Raw genomic sequence first — 19,803 nt, 5'->3', positions numbered from 1 at the left:
AGGGTAAAATACATTAATATTTTTTTTTTTTAATTTTTCTTTGATAACTCGGGTGTCCGGCCCCACCGGGGTGGAACCGACTAGCGTGGGACCCACATGAGTCATCTGCCTTGGGGTACCCCACATCCCGTGGAGCTGGCGATTCCCTCATATAAATCCGCCAGTAGGCGTGCCTCGAACCCTGGTGGCGGAAGTCACAGCCGTGACCCCTTTACCACTAGGCTACAAAGCCCGGTTAATACATTAATATTTTAAAATTATATATATGAAAGTTGGCCAACTCTCTCCATATTAGTGCCACATCATCACATAAGAAAATGACATATGTCATTTTGTATTATTTAAATAAAAATTAGCCAAATTAAATGAGAAAATAAAAATAAAAGTTCTTTATTGCATTAAATCCCCCACCAATTATACTTTTAAATTATTTATTCAATACTGAAAAAATACAAAAATTATATTAATAAAAAACACTACTTTCAGTATACTCTTCTCATTTTAATAAAAAAAATTATCAATGGTTACCACTAGATAATGACTGAATTTTTTTTTTTTTTTGTAATTTATCACACAAGAAAATGACTTGTGTCATTTTGTATTATTTAAATAAAAATTATCCAAATTAAATGAGAAAAATTAAAAGTTTTTATTGCATTAAATCCCCCATCAATTATACTTTTAAGTTAATTATTCAAAATTGAAAAAAGATACAAAATTATGTTAATAAAAAACACTACTTTAAATATACTCTTCTCTTTTTAATAATTTTTTTTATCAATGGTTACTACTAGATTATGACTGAAACTTTATTTTTTTGTAATTTAGTTGTTTGCTATCATATGGAGAGAGTTGGCAAACTTTTATACATATGGAGAGAGTTGGCCAATTTTTATATATTTGATTACGTTTTGTTGTTCATATATGACTTATCATATGACTTTCTCTCTTTTTATCTTTATGTTTTATGGTAAGTTGGTAACATTGACATGCAAGATTTTTCAAGTGATGGACCTTTGAAACGTTATACATACCAAATAATTCAAGACACGACTATTTATCTTATATGGTTATATGCAATGACAGAAGATGTAAAAGTGCTTACCTAAATGACACTTTAGTTTTGCTTTATTTTTCTATTTTCATATGAAAACTTTTGAGATATTGTTCAATTTATGTCTATCTAGTATTCAATAATGAATCTATCACGATGTGGTTGGAGTACTAAATCAGGAGAGTTAACAGAACAAAAAATTGTATTTATAATCAAGTTAAGTGAGTTTCAAACTACACAAATGACATAATTACATATGATTGTATAAAAATATCCTATATTGATGTTATATGTATTCATGATGGTGGGAAAATATTAGAATCTTAAATATATAAATAGTCAGATTTATACATGAAAATGTATAAATTAATATTTTCAGTAAAAAATAAATCTAATCATAAAAATTGTAACTACATAAGATGAATTTAATTTTATTAACTATATAATAATAAATTAAAAAATAAACATAAATTAGCAACAAAAATAATCAACATAATTTTTCTTAATAATTTTCAAAACAAACGACGCGTGATATTTTTCTAGTAAATATAAAAAAAAATTAAGAAAAAAAAAAAAGGGATTGGGCCTTAGACCCGAAAGAGGGTTTTAGGCTGAATCTGGGCAAGTGGAAAGTAAACCTATAGTTGCGACCACCTCACAAACTTCGTCTTCTTCACAAAGCTTTTTTCTTGCCCTAGATAGCGCGAGCGGGAGATTCCAGATTGAGAGCAGCTTCGAGTTTCTCTCTCCTCGCCGTTCCTCTTCGCTTCTTCGAGTTTCGTTACCAGAGAGGTAAGTACTGAGTTGCTAATTCGCTTATTCAATTTCAATCTGGAATTCGTCGTATCCAATGATCTCTCTCGAAGGAATTTGGCTGTGAAATCGAATAATTTCTCCATTGGGAGTGAGTGATGTTGAGGTTGTGCTTGTTTCTATACTAATTTATCTTTTTCGTTGTAGATTCTAGGTATTGAGGGAGAGAGTGGTCTGGTGTTGAAGTGATTTGACTTGTAGAATGGACTTTGATGAGTATGAGTACCTAGAGAAGACAGTTGAAAATCCCCACTTGGAGAATGAAGTTGGGAATGGTGGTGGTGATGAGAAAGTCAAATCTGAAGGGAGAGAGCGGAGTAGAAGCTCAAGGCATAGGGGTGACGAGAAGAAGGAGAGGGATGAAGACGAGGATGGTCGGCGTTCTAAGCGGTCGAGATCTCACCACCGTTCACGGTCTAGGGACAGAGAGAGGGATAGGCATAGGAGTAGCCGGGAGCACAGAGATAGAGATCGTGAAAAGGATATAGATAAAGAAGAAAGAAATGGGAAAGATAGAGAGAGGGACAGAGATAAGGATCGAGATGGTAAAGGGCGTGACCATGAAAAAGATAGGGAGAGAGATCGGTCACGAAGGAGTAGAAGTCGATCAGAGCGACATCGGAGTCAGGAAAGAGAAAAGAGCCTGGAAATAGAACCTAAGGAAAGAGAGACCAAGGACCGGGATAGAGATCGCAGGTGCTCCTTCTCTCTCTTTTCTTTATTTCAAACTTGTTCTCATAAATGCCTACTGCATTTAATCAATATACTTTTTGTTCATACTTCTTGAGAAGTACACATCCGAGTTGGTGATCGACTTGATACTCTACATATCGCCTGCTAGTTCACTCTTTAGAATCCGATTCTTAAATTTATGTACTGTGTTTAGTAGCTTCTTTGTACTTTTTCCGAAGGACTTCTTCATGGTAGTTTCAGAATATTATTGAGATGTTGAGAGTGAAATTGAGGATGCAGGCTCCTAGTGCTTCCCATCTTCTTGATTTGATGACTGAATTTGGAAATCAAATCTCTTATGCTATTTGGGTTATGCTGCAAAAACTTTGATGTAAGCTATAAATGTTAACAGGTTCATACTAATGCTATTAGGTCCATTGGTATTGCCTTCTGTACAACTTGATGGGGCACGTTCTTAAGATTATCATTGTAATAGAAGGTAAAAAGTTTTTGGTTAGACTTCAGGTTGGTCCTGTGCTAAATTTAAAATGAAAGAAGATCTAAGTTTTAATTATTAGTTTATTGTTCATCCCTTGTTGACTTTGCATAGTTCCCTGCAGGGCCATCTCGTGCTTCACGTGTGTACGCCTAACGGAGAAAAGTTTATCTGTTTTGAATTGTTATAATATTAACATATTGCTGTATACCAGAAGATGCCATTGATATGTTGTCTCTGGCCTATTCAAAAGATGTTGCGACAACTTGTAAAATATAGATGAAAAAGTTTATAGTATGAAATTAAACAAGCTCACATGTTTGTTATTATGCAGACGCCATAAAGATAAGAAGGAGGATAAGGTAGAACCTGAGGCTGATCCGGAAAGAGATCAGAGAACAGTTTTTGCTTATCAGGTATGCCTGTTGTTATAGCTATGGTTCCTTTTAAACATTATAACTTGATTAATAATTGAATTTTTTTTTTATGTACAACAGATTGCTTTGAGAGCAACAGAAAGGGATGTTTATGAATTCTTTTCTAGAGCTGGCAAGGTTTGTTCATTCCCTGCCTGTTTCATGTTGCCATATAAATTGTTGTTCTGGCTGGTTCAATTGAAATTTTTGACACATTACCTCCTAAGTATGGTTCTAGGTGCGAGATGTACGGATAATAATGGATCGAATTTCCAGGCGTTCCAGGGGAATAGGGTGAGTTTCGAACAGTTTGACTCTTTAAGACTTAGAGCAGCATTATCGGTCGTTCTTTAGCAGAACTCTTAATAATTAAAAAAAAGAAAAATAATGAAAAGTAAAGAAAAAGAAGAGAGAGAAGCTGAAATAGCTCTTAGTTAAGAGACGTTATCACAAACCAACAGACACGTGCACCTTTATTAATGGGTTATTTATATTAAAAAAACTAGAATATAATTGTAGCATTAAAATATTATTATTTCTTGTGTTTTTAGAAATCTGCTAAGGAACGACCGATAATGCTGCTCTTATGTGGCTAGAGCAAGTTTTTGTTTATGCTTAAGAGTTTTTAACTGTCGGTGCAGTGATAAGCTTTAAATAGCTTCTGAGCCGTAAATTGTGCAAATGCTATGTTGTATCTTGTTTTAGTACTGTTTGCTGGATTCTGAGTTGTTCCTACTTGCAGGTATGTGGAGTTTTATGATACAATGTCTGTCCCCATGGCTATTGCTCTATCTGGACAACCTCTTCTTGGTCAGCCTGTTATGGTAAAACCTTCTGAAGCTGAGAAGAATCTTGTTCAGTCAACAACTGCTGCTGCTGGAGCAGGGGGGATGTTGGGCCCCTACTCCGGCGGAGCTAGACGTCTTTATGTTGGTAACCTCCACATTAACATGTCAGAAGATGATCTGCGAAAGGTAAACTATTTCTTTTCCCCTGGCAACTGCTCTATGTTTGTTAAAGAGGAAGTGTTATTTGGATAAATGTCAGAAAACCGTAAGAACAGATTTTTTCCTGTACTGTGCAAATCATATGCCTATTGAGCTTTAAGGATCATAGACCTCTTTTGCAATTGCTCATTTTTCGGATCATAGTTTGCTTTCAGGTGACATAATAATGCTTTCTTTTGGCATTTCTAGGTTTTTGAACCATTTGGGAGTGTGGAGCTGGTGCAAGTACCTCGTGATGAAACTGGCCTCTGCAAAGGATTTGGTTTTGTTCAGGTGAGTAGAGTCAGTGTCAGTCTTGAAACTTTTTTTTTTTGCTACTGTACTTTTTTGATTAACAGAATTCTTTTCTTTTTCTAAACTTTCAAGTTCGCCCGCCTGGAGGATGCTAGAAACGCACTGAATCTAAATGGGCAGTTGGAGATTGCAGGTCGTGCAATCAAGGTAGTGGTTACACTTTTTTTTAAAAAAATTTCAACTGATATCAGTAGTATTGAAGGTAGTAGAGAGCTTAAGCTGTGTTAGGTACTTTCTATACGGATTCTTTCTCTCTGTGGGAAAATTATGATATAATTCCCGAACATACATTCATTTTCTTTGTGCTTAGTGATGTTACATTATCACTTCTATGGAGGCAAATTGAGCAGTGTGACACCTCTATGTGAATTTTTTTGGCTGATACTTTGAGCAGTCAACCATCTTGAATCTGTCTCAAAGGCTTCTAAAGATGCATTTAAGACAACATGTTATATCTGTTGATGATGTAGTTTTACTTTTCATTAGGTGTCAGCTGTAACTGATCAAACTGAAGTCCCAGAAGCTGGACAGACGCAAACCACCGGTGATTTGGATGATGATGATGGAGGTGGCCTGGTTAGTTAGTTGTCTTAATCTCGCTAGCATAACCTCCAAAGTGGATATATTTTATGGATCTATAGTTACTGCATGATGTAGGATTATAAAATATGAACATAAGTTTAATCAACTTTAACAAAAGGGTGTTAATAGACAATTTTTTATTTAATCTGGTTCTCTATAATTGTAAATAGCTACTATGTGTAAGATCCATGGTGGAGTAGAAGAGAATAGAGTTAACTTTCCAGTTTCCGGCACTGTCATTAAATGCATTTGTTCTCTTAGCCTTACGTGGTTGCTTAATCTGCAGTCTCTGAATGCACAATCGCGGGCGCTTCTCATGCAAAAGCTCGATCGCAGTGGAACTGCATCAAGGTTTCCTTATTTTCTGTTACTTATTTCTGTTTTTGCAGTTTGTTTTCATTCATTTATATTCCACTAAATCCTCCAACCTTCTCTGCAGCACTGGCCTTACTACAGCTGCATCTATTCACGGTGGAGTATCTACAATCTCTTCATTGGCAGCTCCTGCACTTGTACAAGGGTCTTTTCCTGCTGTTGCTGGACTCGCAGGGGCCGGCATTATTCCTGGTGTAATAGACCCAGTTGGTGTCCCCAGCGAATGTCTGCTGCTTAAAAACATGTTTGATCCATCTACTGAGGTTAGTGGTCTACTAAATAGTTTCTTTCGGCTGAACAATTTGTACCTCAAGCTAACTCTTCTTTACACTTGTATCTGTTTGGCAGACTGAAGATGATTTTGACAAGGATATAGAAGAAGATGTTAAAGAAGAATGCTCCAAATTCGGAAATCTGAATCATATCTATGTTGACAAGTGAGTGAGCTTTAGGATCTTGTAACTTTCTCACTCTCGAAAAGAGTAGACTGGTCTCTGACTGACTTGCAATCTCTGTTGCTAAAACAGGAACAGCGTTGGTTTTGTCTACCTGAGATTTGAGAATGCGCAAGCAGCCATAGGTGCACAACGTGCTCTCCATGGAAGATGGTTTGCTGGAAAGATGATTACTGCGACTTACATGGTATCCAAAAAAAAAAAAAAAAAACCAAACTTGTGTTGTCTCAGTTTCTTCGATTTCATTATCTTACTAACAATCTTGCTTGTTTCTCCTTTGTTTTAACAGACTACAGTGGCTTACGAGGCCAAATTCCCCGAGAGTAAGGTCGGTTAAAGGTACCGAGAAAAAGTTGTTATTATGGTTGTCAAAGCATAAATGAAGATAAAATCTGCGGTGGTGAATGAAGTTTACTGTCCTAAAGAGTATTACAAATTCAATCTTGTGTCAAATTTATGTTTATGCTTTTAGCCGCTTCTTGTATTTTTAAGTCTCGGTAATGTGTGTGCCGGTAACTTTGAAACCTTTTCAAGTCTTAATTCAGTATTTGTATTATGCGAACATGTTTTCGATTTCATAAGAATGTTTTGACTTTTTTTATTCGGATTTAGAATCGAGAACATGAAGGCAATTGGGCCTTAATGGACTGTAACATACTATTTTAACAAACTGGCCCAATTACAAATTATGAAACCGAGATGTTATAACCAGGTCTCTTGAAACCCACGAAACAAACAAAACAATCAGAATATGTGTAGTAGACTGGGGGATAATGGTGATCTCCAAATGATGATTTATTTCATAAAACCCGGTTATTTTGTTTTATAAAGGACCCATTCATTGTGCTCGAACCATCGTGAAAGAAGAAAGCATATTGGGGTGCAACACCGACGGTTATGCGAAACGGTACCAACCAAACTGTAATGTTCACAGCGAAAAAACGCCTTTGATGTACTCTTGTCTTGTGGAACAAACATGAAGGCGACGGTAAAGTCTTACAACCATGGATGGCAGTCAATGATCTCAGGGTTTTTTGGCTGGAACCGCAGGTCCGTTGTGCACAGGACCATTTGATGTGGTAAAAACGAGGTTGATGGCTCAAACCTGAGAGTCTGAGACAGTGAAGGTGGGGTGAAATATAAAGGGATGGTTGATGTCATTAGAAGGATTTATGCAGAGGAAGGATTAGTGGCTTTATGGAGAGGATTGTTGCCATGGCTAATGAGGATTCCACCATGACAAGCCATTATATGGGCTGTTGTTGATCAAGTCTCACTTTATATTATAGATTTCATAAGAATGTTCTAACATTTTTTTTTAAATTATTTGGCCTAGAAATCAAGAGCAAGTTAACTATCACTGTCACATAACATTCCTAGTAGAACTAGAACAGAAGATCTAATAATGTTTTTAATTATTCGAAATTGATTACAATATATTTTTAACGACTATTATTGTCTTTTACCCAGTCATAATCATTCTCAATAGTTACATGTAAATGATATAACAAATATAATTCATATACCTTATGCAATTTTAGTTTTTATAATAATCAGATAGATACTAAAAAAAAACAAAAAAAAAAAACATGACCGGCGACTTGGTAAGCAGATCCAACGGCTGAGATTCGATGAGTGGCCTCGTGGAATGTTATAAAACACTTTGGCACAAATGACGAATATACCCTTGACGCCGCTGAGCTCCTCCTCCTCCTCCTTGCCTTGTTCAATCTTTCTCCTTGATTCTTCTTCTTCTTCTGATAAAGGAAAAGAAAAAGCATCTGATCAAAATCGTAATCGATTGAAATCTTCCTCCGATCACTTCTTCTCCAAGATTCCTCCAATTCGGTACTTACGAATCTGTTCCTTGGCAGCTCAATGTGATTGTATATATTCGCGAACAATCTCTGTAATATTTTTTGATGATGTTCCTTTGATTCTTTCTCTTATCGATCCTTGTTCTGTAGAATATTTCATTATCGGTGATCAAAACTCTTTTACTTGGCTTTTTTTTAGATGGAGCATGAGCAACATGACCCTGGTACATCATCAACAAATGTTGGGGTTGACTCGCCACCGCCACTTGATGATTCAACTGTGATGAATAACAACAACGACAGAAATCATATCCATAGGTCTGATGATTCAGAGCATCCTAATATTTATCGACAAGATATTGTCAAAAACAATAGGACCGGTAGTATTGGGGTTGTCAGCGAAGTAGCTGGTGATTCTGACTCCGAGAGTGATATTAGTGATGAGGATGAAGACAACGAAGAAGATGATGATGAAGAGGAAAAGGCCAGTGAAGAAAATGTTGGTGATGGAGATGGCAATGCTGCTGCTGGCGAGAAAAAACCCGATGGGAACTATAAATGTGGTGCACTTGACGGAGATCAGATTCGTGTGCTTTGGATGGATAACACTGAGCCTGTTCAAGATATTAATGATGTAACCGTTGTAGACCGTGGTTTCTTACATGGAGATTATGTTGCTTCGGCTTATGAGCCAACTGGCCAGGTGGGAGTTGTAGTGGATGTGAACATATCAGTTGATTTGTTGGCTCCTGATGGTTCTATCCACAAGGATATATCAACTAAGAATTTGAAACGCGTCAGGGATTTTGCTGTTGGTGATTATGTGGTTCATGGACCATGGCTAGGTAGAATCGATGATGTATTGGACAATGTCACTGTCTTGTTTGATGATGGTTCCATGTGTAAAGTTCTACGTGTTGAACCCCTTCGACTAAAACCTATTCCCAAGAATAATCTTGAAGAAGATGCTAATTTTCCTTATTATCCAGGCCAGCGTGTTAGAGCAAGCTCCTCCTCGATTTTTAAGAATTCCCGGTGGTTATCTGGACTGTGGAAGCCCAATCGTTTAGAAGGTACTGTGACCAAAGTTACTGCTGGATCTATTTTTGTCTACTGGATTGCCTCAGCTGGCTTTGGTCCAGATTCTTCTGTTTCCCCACCTGAGGAGCAGAATCCAAGTAATTTGACATTGTTGTCATGTTTCACTCATGCCAATTGGCAAGTGGGTGACTGGTGCCTTCTTCCATCTGTGAATCAATCTGCTACGATCCCCTTACACAAGCATGTATCTAAATTAAGAATTTATGATTCTCAAGCAAATTGTGCTGATCGGCAACAGAAAAGCGGGTGCGATTTAGAAGATGTGCAAGATGGGGTAAGTGGAAAAGTTGGTATTACTGCTGAAACTTTGCCAAAAGTAACTAGTGAAGATCCTTCTCAAAGAAATCCTTCTATTTCAAAGGAGCCTGTTCATGAGCCTTGGCCTCTCCATCGTAAGAAGATTCGCAAACTTGTTATCAGAAAGGACAAAAAGATAAAGAAGAAAGAGGAAACCTTTGAACAAGCTCTTTTGGTAGTTAATAGCAGAACATGTGTTGATGTAGCCTGGCAGGATGGTACAATAGAATGTAGACGGGAAGCGACAACATTGATTCCAATTGAGACTCCTGGTGATCATGAATTTGTCTCTGAGCAGTATGTGGTAGAGAAGACCTGTGATGATGGTGATAACACAAATGAACCTAGACGTGCTGGCGTTGTGAAAAGTGTCAATGCAAAAGAACGTACCGCTTCTGTGAGGTGGCTAAAGCCACTTCTAAGGGCAGAAGAACCCCGTGAGTTTGAAAAGGAAGAAATTGTCAGTGTGTATGAGCTAGAGGGCCATCCAGATTATGACTACTGTTATGGGGATGTTGTTGTTCGCTTATCACCTGTTACCGTTGCGTTACCAGCATCTTCTCCCGGAAACTCTTTAGAGGAGGCAACACAGCAAGACAATGGATACCAAGATTCAGAATCCCATCAAGAAGCTAAAATCCGTAAGGATACTGAAGAAAACGAATCTAATACGGACCTTTCAAAGCTCTCATGGGTTGGAAATATTACTGGCCTCAAGGATGGTGATATTGAAGTAACATGGGCCGATGGAACTGTATCAACGGTACGTCAACCTCAACTAGTCTATTCACTTACAATCCCTTGCTGGTGTGGTCTCATTATATGATTTGCAACGTCTACAGAAATTTTGAGTGTTTTAATACAGTTGCTGTTTAAAAGTGTTTATTCGGGATGCTCAATGTCTATCCCAGACCTATATGTAGTTAGGTTTGTTCATGTTCTTGCTGCTCTGCTTTTTATTTCATAGATCAGGGAGTTAGGGGAAAGGCCAAACCATAAATCTTGTCCATTCGTAGATGGTTTGGCCTAAAAAGACTGTTGATGCATAAGTTGGAGGAGATTTTATTACCTATCTTAAGGAATAATTTGTAGAGCAGTTGTTTTTTTTTAATTTTAATGACCTGAGAGATATATGGAATTTGGTTCGTTATGAGACTGTCTATCAAAGAAAAACAGTCAGAAATCTTTTGAATCTGATGGCAGTTTACCTGTGGATAAGACTTGGTATTCATTGATTTTTAATTTTTAGCTTTTGCTTTCTCTTAGGTTGGCCCTCATGCAGTTTATGTAGTTGGACGGGATGATGATGATGAATCGATTGCTGGAGAAAGTGAAGCAAGTGATGCTGCTAGTTGGGAAACTTTAAACGATGATGATAGGGGTGCTCCTGAGATTCCTGAAGAGGTTTATTTCCGTTTATAAAAAGTTACTAAATTTGTAATTACTGAATTATACGTCTCCTTGAACCAAACTGTTAAAAAAGGGTGGCACTGATTCAATTCCTTTTCTAGCATAGGCATTGCCATTTGTCTGCAAATTAATAAGAATGTTTGCTTTTCAGGAGCTTGGAAGGAGTAGTTCCATTGAGGGAAACTCTGATGCAGATGTCAATTCTGAGAACGATTCTGGGAGGAACGGTGCCCTAGCTCTTCCACTGGCTGCAATCGAATTTGTGACTCGACTGGCTAGTGGAATCTTTTCCCGTGCCAGGAAATCTGTAGATTCTTCCAGTTCTGATTACACGGGGGAAAATGTTTATAAGCAAGCTGAATTGACCAACTCTTCCGATGAAAGAGATTGTTTCCTTGATGACCCTAGTCCTTCAAAGGTCAACGTGACTGATAATTGTGAGTCAAAGGGCACTCAAGCTAATGCTGAGAATATTTTGAGTGGGGAAACCTCTACACTTTTAGAAGATGAGCCAGTACCTTCTGATGGTGATAGCTGCAGTTTCAGACGCTTTGATATATCACAAGATCCTCTGGACCACCATTTCCTTGGCGTAGATGGGCAGGTAGTTGAAGGACTTACACTTTAGATGACTTCTTTGTTGGTGCAAATTACTAAAATATATAATAAACTTGCAGAAAACCAAAGAAAGACAGTGGTTCAAGAAGGTTGATCAAGACTGGAAAATACTTCAGAACAATCTTCCGGGTAAGAATGTCTAGCTGTTAAGTTAAAACGTTCAGCAGTATCTCATGATGGTAACATCATATCAAAAAAAAATCATTCAACTTTGGCAGATGGAATCTTTGTTCGAGCTTACGAAGATAGAATGGATCTCTTGAGGGCCGTAATAGTTGGGGCATATGGAACACCATACCAAGATGGTCTCTTCTTTTTTGATTTTCACCTTCCATCTGACTACCCTAGTGTGCCACCGGTATGGGTTTCTAATTTTTATTATTACTATTGTGCACAACCTAATGTTGAATCCAGCTATGCATGATATGAAAATAATGTCATGTCATGTTGCAGTCGGCATATTATCATTCTGGTGGATGGAGGTTAAACCCCAATCTGTATGAAGAAGGCAAGGTCTGTCTTAGCCTTCTCAATACCTGGACAGGCAGGGGAAATGAAGTCTGGGATCCCAAATCATCTAGCATCCTTCAAGTTCTTGTTTCACTCCAGGGATTGGTGTTGAATTCGAGGCCTTATTTCAATGAAGCCGGGTATGATAAGCAGGTTGGGACTGCGGAAGGAGAAAAAAACTCACTGGGATACAACGAGAATACTTTCTTGCTAAATTGTAAAACCATGATGTATCTTATGCGGAAACCACCAAAGGTAATGGTGAAGCTATGTTGCTATTTCTACTTAATTTCACATTTTACCCAACTTTCTTTTCTTAATTTCGTGATGAAATCTGTAGGATTTTGAAGAACTCATCAAAGACCATTTCAGAAAACGCGGCTATTACATTTTGAAGGCATGTGACGCCTACATGAAAGGATATCTCATAGGTTCCCTCACCAAAGATGCCTCAGTTATCGATGAACGCAGCAGTGCTAATTCCACTTCGGTTGGTTTTAAGCTTATGTTGGCTAAGATAGCGCCAAAGCTTTTCTCAGCACTGAGCGAGGTAGGAGCTGACTGCAATGAATTCAAGCATCTGCAACAGCAATAACACAAGCCTCAAAAGAGCTAGATACACCAATCATTGCCAATGAACCAAGTGAAGGTTTGCGGCTTCTTTACTATTTCGAGTTTTAAATCCAGATATTTCTGAAATGTGTGTAATAGAGTTATTTTTTTGGAGTTATACAAGAATTACGCGTTGCTAAGTTGTAACCCCATCTGCTCCAACAATATCGGCAATGAATCTTTTTTGGTGGTCTTGTTTTCGGGACTACTTAACAGTTTTAGGGATGCACTTCAACACTTGTTTCTTGTGTCATGGGTTGTCAAATTACTTCTCTAACAAAGATTATTTAAGTGAAGTTGTTTCGCTTTTATTGTTTCTGTTTGATGAAATTATAGAGCAGTCTCGCTATGGTTTATTCCTGGTATTGGATACAGGAACTGTTCTCAAACTGACATTCCTTTTTTTCTTATTTCTTGAAATGAAAAGATCTTCAAAGTTTATTTATGCAGATGTTAATGTTTCTTTCGCTTGTAAAGCAGACATCTTTATAGCTTTGCGGAATTGGTCCTTATTGGTTGTGGTAATGGTTGATGTGTTGGTGGTGGTGATGATGATGAGCGCTCTGATTCATCTGATGATCGAATGGGTGATGATGACTGTTGTGATGCTGGTGATCATCATAGTGTTGATAATCAACTTCGTTCTTTTCGTTTTGCATAGAGCCTGTAGCCATCTGATCATCTTGCCATCCTCTAGATGTGTTCCGGGTTATTTCTAGCAACGAGTTCCTTACATGTTCAGCTTGCACCATCTCGTTATCATTTTTCTGTAACCGGGAAAAAAGAAACATATAGTTTTTGTATATTTTGCTTTGGTTTTTGTTTCTCCATTCTACAGGTCCTTTAGATCATACCTCGACTTTGAAGACATTGGAGACAAGGCTGAGGAAGCGAGTTGTGTTAGCATTTGTGACCTCTAGTCCCAGAGAATCCAGTGCCTCCATTAGCCTAGTGAAGCCCCCTGGTTTGTATTCGCAAATCACCTTTACGAAAAACTCTCTGCCATCTAACTGAGCCACGTCCACCTGTGGCTGAAACTCCTCAACCCAACATAAACCGATATCATGAGATTTTCATTTTAGAGTTCTGTATAGATTAGTTTCTTGTTATTATGCTCTAACCTCCATTTCTTGTCCTTTATCATTGGAATTCTCAAGATCAACATCTTGTTTCGCGTTAGGAACGTTGGAGTTACATGAAATCCCCGGGTGAAACCCAGTGACCACTGTCCCGTTCAGGCTCATCCCTCCTTGCTGCCTATTAGATCCATCCTCAGTCTCTGAGTTCTCTTCAAGCTCGTCTTGAAGTTCCTTTGCCTCATTCTGCAACTCCTTAACGTAGTTGATTGCATCGCCAAGAATCGACGCCCTGTCCAACTTTCATGCCACAAAAACTAGTTTCAGAAACGCATAATATTTCAAAAACCTAGAAACAAACCCTGGGAGGAAAGCCGCAGATATAGATACCTTGGTTATCGTGGGAACAAGCGACCGGAGTTTATAAAGCCTATCGTTTAGCTTCTTCCTCCTCCGTCTCTCAGCCATCAGGTTCTTGGCTTGAGATCCTTTTCCTGACTTCTTCTTGTACTTTGGATCATCTTCATCATCAATCTGGTCGCTGCAATCCGATCCTGAATCCACCCTACCGTTCTCATTCATTTCCTTATCGTTAACAACTTGCTGTTCATTCACAAGCAAGCTAGGCTCGCCGATCACCGGAATCCCATCTTCTGCCACCGCGTTAAATGGGTTCATACCCATCATTTCCTTGTTACCATTCTCTGAGAGATACCCTAAGGCTTGATGATGATAATCACTCTTCATCTTCAAGTGTTGTGTCTCGTAATCACTCATCTGAGGCAAGAAATTGAGTCGGATCTGATCAGCAGAGATATCGTAAGACGAGGGGAGATTCATCATTTCTTCTTCCTTAGAACCCTTTTGCTGGATATCACCGGATAAAATCCCGTATGGCTTCGATTCGACTTCGTCTGCTACCATCATGTTGATCGTTACAGAATCATCCATCAACATGTTGCAATGTCCCATTACAAAATCCACCACGTTCTGATCTTCAGCGACCTATACGTACACACATCATCACAAACCACCAAAGTTTAAAAACCAAAAACTTGGCATAATTAAGAGACATAAACATACATGTCTGGTCGCAAAGAGCTCAACTAGTCCTCCCGGTATAGGAATCAAAACCCTAGTACAGATTGTTTCCTGCAGAATTTAAAAAAAAACGAAAATTAATCTTCTTGTTCATGAGATTGTGATTACTCAAAACTCCGAAAATCGGATAATACCTGCATAAAACTTGGCTCTGAGCTCTCGCTCAACCAACCGGTCTGGTTAGTCAGAAGAGTCTCCGCGTATATCCTATATCAAAATCCATATATTTCCATCTCTAGACATTTCTTATGAAAGAATATATATGTGTAGCTTGTATATATATGTGATCATACCCGGAATCGAGAGGTATGGAAGCTGGAAGATGAGAAAGAAATTCACAAGATTTGGTCCGAGGATGATGAAACATAACATCCCGACAACCTCCGTAGCTAAACTCTTCTGTTCCATTCTCCGCTATGAGTTCTGTCCCACCGCAACAACATCCCATCCACTTCACAAACCTGTCTCCTCCAAAACCAAAATAACAAATATATAATGTGACGCAAGATAAAGAAAGATAGATAGATAGAGAAAAAACTCTTTAAAGCTTAACTACTTATTAACAAAGAATCAAATCAACCTTTGGTCTTCGTTTAGTCTCCAAAGAACACAATAATCCCAAGCTCTTGCACCCACAAGAGGTCTCAATTTCTCCAACAAGTTTTGCATATTACTCTCCATTAACCTCTCAATCTGATTACTGCATATATGAAATAAAACCGTTTATTGACAAAACCACAAAACTATTGCCTCAATAGTTAATGGTTTTGTTAGTAACAAAGAAGAAACTAGAAATCGCATAATGAATTAGAGAGACAAAATGTATCATTTCTCATGATGATAGAGCTAAGAATATCATGAGGAAAATATGCCAACAAGAACTTACACAAGATTCTCGGAAGAAACAAGGCTCCTCAAAAATCTTGTGACTGGTGAAAACTTGACAAGAGAAAGCCAAGAAGAGGTAGCAAAAGAAGACAAGAAATTGAAAGAAAAGAGAAGAAGAAGAAGAAGAATAATAATCAATAATAGGTAGCAGCTAATTACTTCCATACAAGGTTGAGCTTTTTCGTGTAAAATAACGTCACCACAAAACTTTATTTATATATGTGTGAAAAATCTCTTAGAATTTTTTATTTCTTCTCTCTTATTAGGAGAGATAATTTATGGCTTTGGTAGGTAAAATGCAGGACATGCATGACGATCATGTATATGTATGTATGTATCTAATATATATGAATGTAACTAAACACATAAATATAAAAAGTATATATTATAAAAAAGAATTAGAATGATGAAAGGGGCAGATTGCATGAGCTAAGATAACGTGTAAAACCCTAACTAACTTTGTTGAGAGCTTCTCTTCGTTGCGTTTAGGTTATTCATTCTTCTTTCGGTGTCTCAACTACTATTATATTTTCCCTTCTTTGTTATTTTTATTATTCTATTTTAGTTCTCCTTGATTCTTTAGTTTCGACGTAAAATATGTTATAGAGAGATAAAAGTTTACAAACATAATTGTGTGTGTATGCAACTATTTGAGTTGAGAATAAAAGTGTATATATGATGAAAACAAATAATATTATTTACGTATATATTGTTAAGCTGAGCTAGCTTTGTCTCCTAATAAATATCCATAGACCCAACTGTCCAGTGTCCACCTTTCATGAAGCTAAAATTCATGATTACGTAACAAACCACTCCCATAGTCCGACGTAAGTTTCTTCATCTGAATACATATCTACACGCATGTTCCTCTTTCACTTGATTAGAGAAAAAAATCGTTGATAGAAACCCATATTGATCAAGAGTTTAATGTTTGTATATATGATGGATTTTGAATTCGATTCCGGGAGAACGTGCAATTTTTTTATAAGTGATATACAAATTTTAGGACATTTGATTAGTATGTTGTTGTTGTTGACAAGTATGTTGTTGTTGTTGACAAGTATGTTGCGGGTAGAATTACTTATCGTGGAATCATTCATGGAACCATTCATAAATACATGTAGTATGTGTACTGATGTTATTAGATTTGTTTATTGTAAACGATAAATCACTTTTCATAATAGAATAAGAAAATAAATTATATTTATGAAAAAATATGCAGGTGGACTTCAAATGTGGTTCGCATCAAAACAACATAAGAGATAAAATCACTATGTAGTCGTTTAAGAAAAGTTAGCAGTCATATGTAAAAAAACGTTTATTTTTTCTTTGAATGTAATTTAAAATTAGATTAGGCAAAAAAAAAAACAATTATATTTATGCTATAAAATATGACAAAAAAAGAATGAGAAAAAATCGTCGATGGGATTAAGAAAATTTAGGAAAGCTTGATATTTTCTTAAAAAGGGATTGGTTATAGCGTCTTTAATGGCGATGGAAATTTAGGTCATAAAGTTATTTTTGTATATTTAAAAAATATACAAATTGACAACAAAAAAAACAAGAGCGCTTTAAAATTCAACAATAATTGCTTTGAGAAAAATATGAATAAATTAAAGCCATGAAATGTGAGTTTTAGGGTGGGTTCTACCTCAAACTCGATTGGTTGGAAAAAATAGTAAAAAGTTGTATTACATACCAACAGCCCCGGTCCAATAAATTTGGGAGTTTTAGAGCATTTTTAATGGTGTTCTATATCTTTCTTCAAACTCTATATTTAGAACAAAATCACTCCAATAGTGTCCTATATCTTGCTCTAAAAATAGATATATGAATAGTGTTGCTCCAAAAACTTTTTAATTTACAAAGTACTTCCTCAATTTTAATATAGTATCATATTATACGTAAACAAAATTATATAATTAAACTACATACATACATAATTTTATATTAAAAACCGTAGTTACTAAATTAATTAAAATTTAAAATATAACAATAACATATATTAAATTAGAAAATAATGTCATCTCAAATGATAAACTAAAAGTACATAAAAACGATTAAACGTGTCGTTAAAAAAAAGTTAACACACCATAAACTAGTGATTTAATAATCCGGTAGATCGCATCCGGATCCACTAATGTTGATGCTTAAATAAAAACATATTAATCATTCGATCTTCTATTTGTGTGTTGTAATAAAATTTAATTTGTAATAATATGGTTATATTAGATATTTGTTCAAAAATAAACTAAGTGGATAGAATTCGCAAACTTTAAAAATAAAAGACTATGTGAAGAATTAAAACAAAATATTAAAATAGAATATTTGCTTTAGAGCCAAAAATAGAGCAAACTTCTGCTCTATTTTTAGAGCACTCCAAATTTAGAGCAAGAAATAGAGCCAACAATTGGAGATGGTCTTAGGACAAAAAATATTTTTTGGCTTATTATTATTTAAAAAATTTTTTATTACTTTTTTCAAAATTTTAATTTTTTTTTATAAAAAAATTGTTATTTTAAACTTTTTGACCTTTTATACTTTTCTTTTTTTTATAAAAAATGGACCTTTTGAAGTATAACTCTTATATTAATAATAATTTTAAAATATTTAAGCTTTTTTATATATAAATTTTCCAAAAGAAAAAGCTCTGTACCGTCGCACTTCCGTCTGATCAGGGGCTACCAATTACATCCTCCGAAAATTTAGTATTATTATAACACAACTCCAAATTTTTTATATGATTTCTCCGGATACATATACGGTATAAATAGCTGGAAACCAAAACTAGAAGAAATAATTTTATGACCCATCTAGAACAATCTGGACCACACATCATGGAAATGGAGGGTGTGGCCGATTATTTTACTTTATTATTATTTATACTACTCTAAGATTACATATTTAGTAATTTAGATTTAAACTTTTCATTAGATATTTATGTATAAGTACAATTTTATAGTGTTTCCGATTAAAGATAACCGGCCATAGTTAATTTTCCAAATATTCGAGGCTTCGTAATTTGATAAAATTTACTATATATAGTTATTTTTAATATAATAATTAATATTTCTGGTTTTCTAAGGTAGGTGTTAATCTTTTGTTATCGGATTAATTAAATGGTTAACCATCAGATTTGGATGTAATAATTTTCTCTTCCATTTACGGGTTGTAGATTAATTTCTGGTATACAAAGATTCCACCATACTGATAGATTGAATCCCGATCTTAGAGACCATTTTGCTCCCAATTCAACCAATTTTTTTGTTGAAAAATAGTCTTCCATCCAAACGATGGAGAATTTGGTTTGTTTGCTTGTAAAAGATAAATATTTCTGAAATACCTATCTTTTAGCATCCGAGCTACTAAAAGTTTCGAAAATATTTTTGAAATATCTACTTTTTAGCACCCGAAATACTAAGGATTTCGAAAATTAAATTAGTAGTCAATACTGTTTAGCCAATATTCCTTAAGAGTTAACCTCCGTAGAAACTAGAGATGGATTCGGAGAAAACTCTTTATTGTATGTTGTTGATCTCAAAGAACTATATATATAATGTGAGAGTCTATATATATAATGTGAGAGTCTTCTCTCCATCTAGCCTATCCACCTAAGCATCCACCTAAGCAATATTATTTATTTTATATTAAAATACGCTTTAAACATTCATTTAGTGCATATTTATGTTACTTATAATTAATAAAAAATTAAATAAATAAAAAAACGAATTATGTAAACTAAATGAGATATTAAAATAAGAAAAAACTATAAAAATAATATTAGTAGTAATAAAATACTTCCAGTTTTAGTAGATAAAAATTACAAATGATCATACTACAAATCTTTAAATGTATTAATGAGTTTTAGAATGGAAGTAAATTTTAAATACATGGTAGAATAAAAATAAATTTATGTAATTCTATATGTAAAATTTTAAACAAGAAAATAAAATTTAAAGTGAAACATTAACTTCTAAGAACAATATACTACATATTTTTATTTTGTTTTAAATTTTTACTTAAAGAAAAATAAAAGATAGCTAAACTCAACTTAAATTTATAATTTAAGACGGAGGTAGTGTAAAAGTCACACTTTATCTTGTGAAATTATTAAAAAAAAAAATTGAAAATTTTGAAACATTATGATCCATCTTTAAAAAATAAATAATCAATGATCACATTATTCATGAATTCTACACAAAATATACA

General features: G+C 35.5%; 3 protein-coding genes and 1 pseudogene across 7 annotated transcripts; 3 read left to right on the top strand and 1 right to left on the bottom strand.

Moving 5' to 3' along the window:
* The first annotated feature begins 1,682 nt into the window (after window positions 1-1,682).
* On the top strand, window positions 1,683-6,765 carry LOC9322153 (RNA-binding protein 39). 3 transcript variants are annotated; one of them, XM_021033717.1, is made up of 16 exons: window positions 1,683-1,846; window positions 2,015-2,563; window positions 2,952-3,010; window positions 3,150-3,177; window positions 3,370-3,451; window positions 3,533-3,589; window positions 3,690-3,745; window positions 4,194-4,425; window positions 4,648-4,731; window positions 4,825-4,899; window positions 5,239-5,328; window positions 5,621-5,685; window positions 5,774-5,972; window positions 6,058-6,146; window positions 6,237-6,351; window positions 6,454-6,765. In XM_021033717.1, exons 2-16 carry the CDS (start codon window positions 2,070-2,072, stop codon window positions 6,499-6,501), a joined length of 1,773 nt encoding a protein of 590 aa, XP_020889376.1. In that variant the 5' UTR covers window positions 1,683-1,846; window positions 2,015-2,069; the 3' UTR covers window positions 6,502-6,765. The 3 variants fall into 3 exon arrangements, with proteins under 3 accessions (XP_020889376.1, XP_020889375.1, XP_020889374.1); XM_021033716.1 differs by lacking the exons at window positions 2,952-3,010; window positions 3,150-3,177 and having other exon boundaries at window positions 1,684-1,846; window positions 2,022-2,563; XM_021033715.1 differs by lacking the exons at window positions 2,952-3,010; window positions 3,150-3,177 and having other exon boundaries at window positions 1,684-1,846.
* Window positions 6,766-6,985: 220 nt separating this feature from the next.
* LOC110230499 lies at window positions 6,986-7,691 on the top strand (annotated as a pseudogene).
* A 71-nt stretch (window positions 7,692-7,762) lies between these two features.
* On the top strand, window positions 7,763-12,825 carry LOC9320091 (probable ubiquitin-conjugating enzyme E2 23). 3 transcript variants are annotated; one of them, XM_021033712.1, is made up of 8 exons: window positions 7,763-8,073; window positions 8,181-10,142; window positions 10,646-10,783; window positions 10,941-11,393; window positions 11,467-11,536; window positions 11,626-11,765; window positions 11,861-12,172; window positions 12,258-12,825. In XM_021033712.1, the coding sequence occupies exons 1-8, from the start codon at window positions 7,837-7,839 to the stop codon at window positions 12,510-12,512; spliced, it is 3,567 nt and encodes a 1,188-aa protein (XP_020889371.1). In that variant the 5' UTR covers window positions 7,763-7,836; the 3' UTR covers window positions 12,513-12,825. The 3 variants fall into 3 exon arrangements, with proteins under 3 accessions (XP_020889371.1, XP_020889372.1, XP_020889373.1); XM_021033713.1 differs by having other exon boundaries at window positions 7,920-8,012; XM_021033714.1 differs by having other exon boundaries at window positions 8,029-8,050.
* Window positions 12,826-12,878: 53 nt separating this feature from the next.
* Window positions 12,879-15,797, bottom strand: LOC9322152 (transcription factor ABORTED MICROSPORES). Its single transcript, XM_002883977.2, has 9 exons — window positions 15,593-15,797; window positions 15,287-15,406; window positions 15,000-15,167; window positions 14,841-14,913; window positions 14,689-14,757; window positions 13,996-14,610; window positions 13,651-13,905; window positions 13,384-13,560; window positions 12,879-13,296 (listed from the first exon to the last, which is right to left on the bottom strand). Exons 1-9 carry the CDS (start codon window positions 15,757-15,759, stop codon window positions 13,039-13,041), a joined length of 1,902 nt encoding a protein of 633 aa, XP_002884023.2. The 5' UTR covers window positions 15,760-15,797; the 3' UTR covers window positions 12,879-13,038.
* Window positions 15,798-19,803: the final 4,006 nt, after the last annotated feature.

The sequence above is a fragment of the Arabidopsis lyrata genome (genome assembly GCF_000004255.2).
Source record: "Arabidopsis lyrata subsp. lyrata unplaced genomic scaffold ARALYscaffold_3, whole genome shotgun sequence".
Classification (NCBI taxonomy): Eukaryota; Viridiplantae; Streptophyta; class Magnoliopsida; order Brassicales; family Brassicaceae; genus Arabidopsis; species Arabidopsis lyrata.
Note: the sequence above shows the minus strand (reverse complement) of the source record. Positions and strands in the feature narration are given on the sequence as shown.

What these genes read in the sequence shown, in the direction of transcription:
- LOC9322153 (XM_021033717.1), top strand. Translation starts at nt 2,070, where the DNA reads ATGGACTTTGATGAGTATGAGTACCTAGAGAAGACAGTTGAAAATCCC. An exon ending in AAGGATTTGGTTTTGTTCAG is followed by an intron (nt 4,732 to 4,824) that starts GTGAGTAGAGTC and finishes TAAACTTTCAAG; the next exon opens with TTCGCCCGCCTGGAGGATGC. An exon ending in TGATTACTGCGACTTACATG is followed by an intron (nt 6,352 to 6,453) that starts GTATCCAAAAAA and finishes TTGTTTTAACAG; the next exon opens with ACTACAGTGGCTTACGAGGC.
- LOC9320091 (XM_021033712.1), top strand. Translation starts at nt 7,837, where the DNA reads ATGACGAATATACCCTTGACGCCGCTGAGCTCCTCCTCCTCCTCCTTG. An exon ending in TATATTCGCGAACAATCTCT is followed by an intron (nt 8,074 to 8,180) that starts GTAATATTTTTT and finishes GCTTTTTTTTAG; the next exon opens with ATGGAGCATGAGCAACATGA. An exon ending in TTATGCGGAAACCACCAAAG is followed by an intron (nt 12,173 to 12,257) that starts GTAATGGTGAAG and finishes TGAAATCTGTAG; the next exon opens with GATTTTGAAGAACTCATCAA.
- LOC9322152 (XM_002883977.2), bottom strand. Translation starts at nt 15,759, where the DNA reads ATGGAAGTAATTAGCTGCTACCTATTATTGATTATTATTCTTCTTCTT. An exon ending in CAGAGCCAAGTTTTATGCAG is followed by an intron (nt 14,758 to 14,840) that starts GTATTATCCGAT and finishes TAAATTCTGCAG; the next exon opens with GAAACAATCTGTACTAGGGT. An exon ending in ATAAAGGACAAGAAATGGAG is followed by an intron (nt 13,561 to 13,650) that starts GTTAGAGCATAA and finishes GAGGAGTTTCAG; the next exon opens with CCACAGGTGGACGTGGCTCA.